At 45.2% G+C, this 9,877-nt stretch overlaps 1 protein-coding gene across 2 annotated transcripts in view; it reads left to right on the top strand.

Annotated features, from left to right (window-relative positions):
• Positions 1-9,877, top strand: part of LOC116399235 (neurabin-2-like) — a 28,493-nt gene that overhangs the window by 826 nt on the left and 17,790 nt on the right. The window contains exons 1-5 of one of the 2 annotated variants that reach the window (XM_031876234.1): positions 7-224; positions 5,891-6,301; positions 7,698-7,897; positions 7,974-8,354; positions 8,475-9,182. In XM_031876234.1, coding sequence (XP_031732094.1) covers positions 5,977-6,301; positions 7,698-7,897; positions 7,974-8,354; positions 8,475-9,182 — 1,614 coding nt within the window. In that variant the 5' untranslated portion in view covers positions 7-224; positions 5,891-5,976. Of the gene's footprint in view, positions 1-6; positions 225-5,890; positions 6,302-7,697; positions 7,898-7,973; positions 8,355-8,474; positions 9,183-9,877 lie in introns of those variants that run through there. The other variant, XM_031876233.1, reaches the window with a different exon arrangement.

The following is a 9,877-nucleotide window of genomic DNA, read 5'->3' on the forward strand; positions in this document are numbered from 1 at the left end:
GGGGTAGTGGGACGACACGCGAACAACAAATACTAGTTTTTAACCGTAAACCGTAAAGTAAACGTTGCTCGTTGTATTACCTACACGCCGAATTAACGAGGAGTAATACTACGCAGGAGCTGTAACATGTAGTTGGTTACGGTACATTTAGTGCTACGAAAGCAACGGCACAATGAAGACTTTACGTTGTTCGATGGAAGTTCGGCGCTAGCAGCATATGTCGTGTGAGTATGCCAACAAAGCCTCTCTCTAGCCAGCAGCAGCAGCACGCACTGTGTGTGTGTGTGTGTGTGTGTGTGTGTGTGTGTGTCTGCCAGAATCCGTTGTCGCACCAGGCCAGGCCCGGGAGTCTCCTCCTCGACAGATGCAGGGATTGTGGGGCGAACAGACGGGAGTCATTGTCGTCGCTATAATGTGGCTTCTGTTGAACAGTGCGCGTGACGCACACGGACATAAACGGGAGACGTTGTGGCGGGCACGGAGACTTAAGGACTCATTATTACTCGTGTCTGAACGGGGCAAGCACATTTTTATGTCAGCGCAGAAGCATCTACAGCAGAAGGCTGCGAGTGTCCGTTTCAGTCGGGACCGCGTTGGCCGTCGTGCGCGCACACACACGACCACGGACGTGCTGCACAGAGCTCCAGTCCTACAGTATGTGATGAAGGTCATTGTTGCCAGACGAACCACCCCAAACATGTTACACACGTCAAACACACGGCTAGGCTGTGTGTGTGTGTGTGTGTGTGTGTGTAGAGCTTGTATTTAGTGAAAGGAGGGGCTGTTCTCCCACCAATAGATTACAAATCAATAGTCATTTACCTCCATATGCTGAGGATTATTGGTGCAGGCAGGCAGTGGATGGGCTGCGATGGTTTTATTTTAGATTGTGTTGACCCGACTGAGACAGTGTGTGTGTAACATTCGTAGGAGGAGGAGGAAGGTATCTTTCTCGGTAGATGCACTACATTTGAATCTGGTTACAAAATAGAATGGAGGAGCACAACATCCTTTAAAGGACCAACGTCTGTTTTTTACATTTTAATTTACATTTGCTCGTCCTTTTAATCGCAAGGTTGGCGGTTCAATCCCCGGCTACTTCTGACCGCACGTCAAAGTGTCCTTGGTGCAAGACAACAAAACCCAAGAGTTGTTCCCGATTGTCAGGGAGCGACTTGCAACCTTGCGTGGCAGTTCCGCCGCCATATGGTGTGTGTGTGTGAACGGGTGAAGGAGAAGCAAATTGTAAAACGCCTTGTCTAAACTCAGGTTTTTATAAAAAGAAACGTGAACTCCACACCGTGTCCTCAGGTGTCCTTATTGACGGCACCAAGATGCTCGACGTTGTCTTTCTAAAGAGGACAACCAAAGCGCAGTAAGGAGTGAGGACCCAGAACAAATGACAGGAAGCAAACCCCTGAACCGAAAAGGATTAGGGGTAGCAGGAAATCTGGTCAGATGGAGACAGATTATGTGTTTGTCTGTGTTGTGCATTTCGGGCTTATTTATGTTATACGTATTTGTCGATGAGACCAGGAGACACCAGATTGGTCTCAACAACGACAGGAAAAAAAGGCCAGGACTACTATTAGCTGTGTGTGTGTGTGTGTGTGTGTGTGTATGTGTGTGTGTGTGTGTTTGTGTTTCTAGAGGCGTCTGAAAAGGTTCTTCGCTTTACATTGGATTTGCTCGCTTATAAGTTCACATGATCAGTGTGTGAGAATCTACTATTTGGCAAGACAGTGTCACAAGACCTACTCTGTGTGTGTGTGTGTGTGTGTGTGTGTGTGTGTGTGTGTGTGTGTGTTTCATTCCCATCGTGGTCAGCTGTTTGATCTGGAGTCAGTGTGGGCCCAGGCAGGGACATAAACGGATCTTTCCTTCATTCCCCAGAACGCATTGTTTTCAACAGCGCTTTATTTCATCTTATGTAAGTCTGACCCAACAATCTGTAACAACAGCGTTGCCATGGGAAAGGATGCAAGCTACCACACAAACGGCAACATGAACCAACATGTTTTTTAATCCACTTTCAGTTCGGATGCATGTGAACGCATATTTTTTTAAACACTAACCCTTAAGATTAGTTCTTAGGAGGCATTCAAAGTGAAGCTGAAATGTGAAGTAGAACGGCAGAAAACTGATCGTCAACTATTTTGATAAATTATGGATTTCAAGTAAAAAGGGGAAATATTTTATAGTTTCAGCTTATACATTGTGAGAATTTGCTCTGTCTCATATGACATTTTTTTTTCACAAAATAACGTTGTTGATCCCTTGACCCTTACCTTGAGTTAAAAGAATTGCCACAACATTTGGTGCATGTTCCCCTCAGGATGAACTGCAATAACTAGGTGATGCCTTTTAGGTTCTAGACGGGATTCAGAGCATTAATATAGCATTAAACAACTATTGTCTATGTAAAGATATAGTGGAGTAATGTCTAGCTGAGCAGAGAATGAACTCTCTCTCACTCTGTGTTGTTACCTGAGCTTCCCTGTGCTCTGTTTACGTATCTGGACCGGTCGCACGTGCATGGTAGTGCGTGTGAGCTAAGTCTCTCTGTTGCGCTCCGTTAGCGAGCTAATGGCCGCCTCTCTGCACTCACATGACGGTTACCGCAGATAACGCGGGCCTGACCAACACCGTCCTCGCGGTAGCTCTGTCTGCACTGTTGCCGTTGTTGGTATTGCTCGTGCTGTTAGCACCGTTAGCTGTTAGCGACCGGCTAAGCTGTCGCCCTGTAGAGAGCCGCGGGGAGGCAATACATACATTACGTCATTTGTTTTAATTCTTTGAAACCAAATACCGGCAGAATTAATGTTAGCCACAGCTGTACTTTTTTTGTTTTGTGCTAATTAGCATGTTTAACACACTAAACTAAGATGGTGAATATGGTAAAAACTATACCTACTGATGTGTTCTATTATTAGCATTGTCATTAAGCACATGCTAACATTTAGCTCACAGCACTGCTGTGCTAAAGGACAGCCTCACAGAGCGGCCAGCATGGCTGTGGACTCTTAGTCTTTTTTCACTATTTTCTGCCCTTTTATAGACTGAATGATGAATCAATAATTAATTGAGAAAATGATTGCCAGATTAATTAATGAGGAAAATACTTGCAGTCCTACATATATGTCAAATGGTGCAAAACGTGCTCCCTGCCGCACTGGTGTTTCATCCTAACAACCACAGATCTGAAAAGCCAATGGAAAGTTTTTACTGTTATGTACCGGCTTGTTCGGGGCGAAACTCTTTATTATGCCTTGATGAGGAACAACTCAACACACCATCAATTAGTGGTGACATCACACTAGGCTGTTGCAGGGCGCCCTCATTTGGGTCACTTTGGTCTAACCGGGGTGGAAAATTCGACTCGAGTATTTTGGCTTGTTCAGACACAAAGTACAAGGCATGACTGTACACGACCAGACGACTTCAGATTGTGTTTGTTGTACACTTATTGAGGAGCGTTGAATCAAAAGAAGAACACGCTGTATCATTGTGACAATGTTCGTATCAGAAACCTCACACCTCAGCTGTGAATCTTCACACAAAGCCCACAGTCTGAGTCTGCTGGAAAGAAGAAAAAAAAGAGATGCGCCTCTGGCTCAGTCCACATTCGATTCAGTGATCGCCTGAGTTGCAAAACCCATTTACGTTTCATAAAGTGGCAAACAGCTAGATCATTGTGTTATTAGTACTAGTGCAGCGGCCGTTTATAACAAGCTTGTTCAGAAAGGGGCCGAATACTTTTGCCAGCGGTGTTGCAGCTTACAGCTTTCTTGAGAACCGTATTAATTGTTTCGCAATTAATAGTTTGATTTCATAAAATACGTTTTGAGTACTTCTACTACCACTGCCAATACCAACATTCCCAGTCATAGAAAGGGTGAAAAGTAAAGCAAGACGGCATTTGCCTTGGCCCCACGAATTACTAGGTACGCTCCTGAAAAACAAACCCAATACGCTGTTACTTGCAGTCAGAAACATCGATGAAATACACTAAACAGAGATAATTTCCAAATAGGCGTGTTAATCGACTTGCGTTGACATAAACACCGCGTTTATACAGTCAACCAAATATAATCTGGTTCAAATCTGCTTCACCTTCTTCCCTTACTTTGTACAGAACCAGACCAACTGTTTCCTTGTATTCACATTTTTGTTAAGCTAAGCTAACCAGTTGCCGGCTGTATCTTCCTATTTACAGTACTGTTACAGTGACAGAGTGGTATCCCATCTAACTCTATGGCAAAAAGGCGAATTAGCTTATTTCTCAAAATGTTGAATTATTCCTTTAAAGTCCTTTTTTTCTGCTGAGTTTGCTTTCTTGAGTGTTGTAAGCTAGTCACAAAATTGCATTATGAAATTATCATGATGGAATAAAAAATGTTCTTGAGACCTCTACATACAAAGATTACATTTGTTGCAGTCATAAACTTTGTGGTCACGTTTTCATTACAACCTGCCGATATTTGGTCTCAGTGAGTTAATGTCCGTACTCTGTTCATATTTCGTTTTTGAGATTTTATGGTCATAGCTTACAACCAATTTAGTACTTGTGTGTGTTGCCGGTGTTGTCTTAATTAAGATGCAGAAGTAGAAATGAAGCCCGACGAAAACATCACACTGTACTGTAGCGCGGATCTGACAGCGCAGACTGCAAACGCAATCAGCTGGTTAATAGGATCGCGATCATGAGAAAAACAGCTTGATATCTAGGGACCACACGGAGGGGGGGGGGGGGGCTCTGTATTCATGCGCTGACTTGGCGTTCGGAGCGGCAGCATTGGAGACACACGCGACACGTGAGGCGAGGTCACAGTGCGTCAGCATTTTAATTGGATTATTTTGACAGCTCCCGGAGCGCCATGTGGGTGTTATGAAATACACAGCGATGTCATCATTGGCAACACATTTTCCGCTGATGCTCGATTATTGATGAAAAACTTAAAGGGGCATTTAGGCGAGTTGGCTCCAAGTTGGGGGCACTTACAGAATGAAAATGATCAAAATTGAAGCAGCAGAGGCAGAGATATGGCATTTTACATTTCCTGGAGTGCAACACAATGGGATCTTTATCTTTTGTTCGGGCTGGAGTGCAGGTTTCCCATTGAAGTCTCCAGCCAAAATCCAAGATAACCCTGATGATGGTGTTGAGAAAGTTACTCCAGAGCCACAAAACCCCCTCTCAATCGACTAATCCGTTGTTTTTGTCTTAGTCGACTACAATTTATTTTAGTCAATAAGTCATTTTTTGCTCTTTGTCATGTAAGTCGGCTAAGAATTTCTTTGGAGGACAGGCCTAATATTATAAATGTACTGCTAAGTACTACTCTTCATGACAAGTAAACTGACCTTTGTGTGTCAAATTGGTGGAGTGGCCCTTTTAGATGGCCCACCGGTTTGAGGCGCTGACCGAGAACCACGAGGTTCCTGGTTCAAATCTCTTTTCAGTTTCAGTTTTAAAAGTGATAGTTCAAAAACAGCTCAGAGACAAACCGCAGTCATATCAAAGTTGAATGTCATTTTGAATGCGGATAATGTTCTAACGTGAATAATTCATTTGATTAGTCGATTGATGGAAAATAAATTGATTAAAAATGTTTCCATCAAGCAAAAGTGCCCATTTTTTTTTAATGTGAGGATTTGCTGATTCTCTGTTTTATATATTTTATATTATAGATTGAATATCTTCATAGTGAAAAATGTTTTTATTCATTTTTTTTGTTTTATATCATCAAGAATAGAATACTTTGTTTGTTGGTTGCACGTCAGATTAAGGAAAGAGTTCAGAGACCATGCTTTTGGGTTGTGGTTACTCATCTTGGGACTCTGTTATTATTGATTAGATACCATCGATCTGTCTCTCCGTGTGCTTCAGGAGGTGAATGTCAAACAGCTCTAGGATGCTGCAGTCCTCGTCCCTGCTGACCTGCTGTTCACTGGTGGGCATCTGATTTACCAAACATGATGAAGACGGAACCCCCGACGGCCACGGGGGGCAACGGGACCTCCGCTGGCAGCAGCAGCAGCGGGGGGAGCGGGAGCTCAACCCTGCGGAGTCCCTCGCCCCACCGCAACGCCTACGAGGCAGGGCTGGCAGCGCTCAAGAAGGCCACCGACCACCTCAACAATGCCGCGAACGGAGGCGGCGGCCCCGCCTCCAAACCCGCTCCTCTGCCCCGCCCGACCGGGAGGGGGCGGAAATACGGCTCAAATGTTCACCGCATCAAGAACATGTTCATGCAGATGCAGTCTCCTGGCGACGAAGAGGACGGAGCCGATATGATTGGTAATGCACCTCCCTTGCTATGTTTTTGTCAAAGCCTTTAGAATGTACAGTGTGAGGAGAAGTCAATGATGACGAATGGTTATTTTCATTAATATGTTACTATTTTGTTACCCACTACTTACATTATAACTCTAATCTGAAGGCCCTACTCACCCACACAGGTGTTTAATTACTATGGCTGATTAGACCTGTAGTCAGGCTGGAGGTGGGTGGAGCTATGGAGGGAATTGACCGTTCATTAACCCCTGACACTGAACAGACAATCCAATTGTCTAAATAGCTTAGCTATTGTTATGAGGCAAGGCAGGCCTGTCCCGCTTTGGTTTATTCCACATGTTGAAGCAGTGTGTAAGTGGCTGTAAAAAGAACAATATTTAGTATCTGTTAGCCTTTTAAAAAACGGGTTCGGAATTAATTAAACGGCGTGTATCTGCTCGAATGTAAGCAGCAAATGTTAGCATGTCTGGCTAACTAGCTTGCTACCTGCTTTGTAACCACTTCTAAGGCTAAAAGTTAGCGCATCATTAGCTATGTATATGTTTTTTTGGGAGTTACAAGGTTATGCGTTTCAAACATTACATTTATGCTACCAGAACTAACCAGCTCCTCACCTCAATACAAGAACAATGCTGCTTTGTTTACTTCCATGTCTTCTACATTGATCATCAACTGGTGAGGACCTGTTAGCTTTAGCCTCAGTCAGCCGGTGACAGCAGCTAGCTAACGTTATCTTAAGTAGCTAAAGTTAGCTAGCTACAGCTGACTAACTCTGCAACATTTCTCAATGTCATTTCAGCAAAAGAGTAGCAGATAAGAAAAGTTATTATTAGGAGTATTTTAAAGACAACATTGTGCAATGAATGGACAGCAGATAATGGCCCCACTGAGGACCACTTTTATTTAGGTAATAATGAATTAACCTGAACGCTTTTATCAGGTCAAACCCAAAAAAAGCTGAAGAATATTGTATGCTTTTGTTGTTTAAAACCTCTTCAATTAACCCATAATTAGATTTTTCAGTTATCATTTGAGCTTTTTCAATGTCAGTATAAAGACAGGGAGAGACAAAATCATGTAAATTAAAATTATTTTATTTACTTAGGAAAGAGTCAAACCTCAATTTTACGCAAAAAAAAAAAAGAAACAATACAAATTTAAATCTGGTTTGTATCCTTTCTTTCAAACTTTCACTTTCATGTATTTTTGGCAATTAGTTATGATACAATTGTGCTCACCAAAGTAACTGCTGAGATCTGGGAAGACAGCAATATCACTACCCTGAAATCCAATGCGACCTAAGTGCTGTGAAACTGGAATGTTTTCTTAAACAAACCTCTCTTACTTTTCCCTTTTTGCTCCTAACAACCTTCCCAATTAACTTTCTTGTCACTGGCAGGTGTAGTAGAGCAGGCGGTGAAACTGTCCCTACCGAGGGCGTCCAGCCTTAACGAGAACGTCGACCACAGTGCCCTGCTCAAGCTGGGGGCCACGGTCTCAGAGAGGGTCAACCGCTTTGACTCTAAACCAGGCGGAGAGGGTGGGGGCTTCTCCAAACTCCAGGAGACCAGGAGAATCTTCGAGCAGCGGACTCAACAGGTAGGAAGGGTATTCGTGTTACTTACTTGTTCGTTCTTCTTCTGGTTCAAGACCATGACTGACTTGTCTCCTCCAGGAGAAGCAAGCCGCCACTAACCGGATCTTGCTGAAGAAAGAGCGGGCATCGGGCTTCCAGGACAGCCGTCTAGATGTCGTGGCTCGCTTTAACGGCTCCACTGAGGCTTTGGACCGTCTGGACGACCCCCCAGCTCCCGCTCCTCTTCCGGCTCCTGTCCCTACTCCGGCTCCCGCTCCTCTTCCGGCTCCCGCGACTCTTACCGCTGCCGCAGCTTCAGTCGGGCCCGGTGACGCCGTCAGCCCCACCGTGAGCCAGCTCAGTGCCGTGTTCGAGAAGACCGAACCGCAAAACAATCTCCACCTCCCCCAACGTCGGTCAGGCCCTGCCCTAGCACCAAAGCCCAAACCTCCAGCCAGAACAGAGGCTACCGGAAGGAAGGTGAGAAGACTGCTTAACTTTAAAAAATAAAAATGCAAGAAATTAGAAACTGTGGTAGAAGTAAAGGAAGCTTGTTGGAGGAAAAACTATGAATTGATTAAATGATTCTCTCTCTCTTAGGGGAAGGTGCTCCCTCCAGGTAAGAAGGACCGCGAGGAGATGGCAGCAAGCGGTGTGAGCACCCAGGAAGCAGAACAACCAGAAGAGACTCTAGAGAGGAGCATAGGAGAAGCTATGGCCAGCGAGGAGCAGGAAGGGTTCGGACAGTCAGGAGACCAGCTCCCCAATTCCTCCTACTCCTCATCGTCCTCCTCTTCTTCGAACGTCAAGCCAGAGTCGGAGGCCCAGCCAACAGCGACTAAAGCCAGGGGCTCAAGTACGGTGCCTGCCCAAGAGCAAGAGCCGCAGGCTGATGAGCAAGACGGCTCCACCGGGGGTTCTGAGGCCGGAGCCCGGCTGGTGCAGGCAGACGTCCATGCCTCGCTGGAAAATGGTGAAAAAGAGCGTCCAGGTTCCTCTCCCTCCTCGGAGGAGGATGAGAGAGGAGGGGACTCTGAGAAGAGGGAAGAGGAGGAGGATAATGATGAGGATGGCTCGAGGAAGGAGGATTACTCGGAGGGCGACCTGGTGGATATCAGCGCGTACAGCGGGCATGGGGAGGAGGACTCTGGGGGCAGCCAGCTAGACGACGACGACGACGAGGAGGATGAGGAAGATGAGGAACCATATCAGCCGGAGACCAGCTGCTCCGAGATCGCGGGTCTACCTGAGGAAGAGGAACCCGCGCCACCAAATAGGAAGATCCAATTCAGCACTGGGCCAATCAAGGTGAGTGAGGTTTTGTCGGATACTTATATGTAAATGGTCTGACATCCTCTGGGGAGCATGAACTTGTATGTTTTCATGGTTGATATGTGTAAAGGTGTCACCATACATTTTCAGATTCATCCTCTGAGGATGATGAATATTACCAGCACATCAACCAACTCACCTGTTGTTACAGCTTGTTTCAGTGCTGCCAAGTCAAATCAATGAATGCAGGTTTAATTGTGACAGACTATGAAATACTGGGCTTTAGTTCGGGAACAGGAAATAGCAATCTTCAGGGAACTACGTCGACATCCAATTCTGCCTAAACACCCTGCATTTCAATAGCAAGGCTTCTCATTTCCTGTTCTTATCTCTTCTGTTACATCGTACATTATCATGTTGCATCCTATGGTATTCAGTTACCTCTCTCACTGAGGAAGTGTGGTGTCAACAAGGTGACTTCACTATGACGTGTTGAGGCATGTTTCACAATGCACAGAGCTCAACCAGCTGACTGCTGCAGTGAAGGGAGGGTTTGGTGGGTTGGAGGAGAAACGAGCACTCGAGTACAGAAAAACGCTTGTGTTAAATTAAGACGTGTTCAAATGAACACAGACACGCAGTTTGAGCTAGAGTCAGCAGGAAATACTGTGGTGAAATCAACCCGTGTGTGTGTGTGTGTGTGTGTGTGTGTGTGTGTGTGTGTGTGTGTG

The sequence above is a fragment of the Anarrhichthys ocellatus genome, unplaced genomic scaffold (genome assembly GCF_004355925.1).
Source record: "Anarrhichthys ocellatus isolate YVR2014 unplaced genomic scaffold, GSC_Weel_1.0 scaffold106, whole genome shotgun sequence".
In the NCBI taxonomy this organism is placed as follows: Eukaryota; Metazoa; Chordata; class Actinopteri; order Perciformes; family Anarhichadidae; genus Anarrhichthys; species Anarrhichthys ocellatus.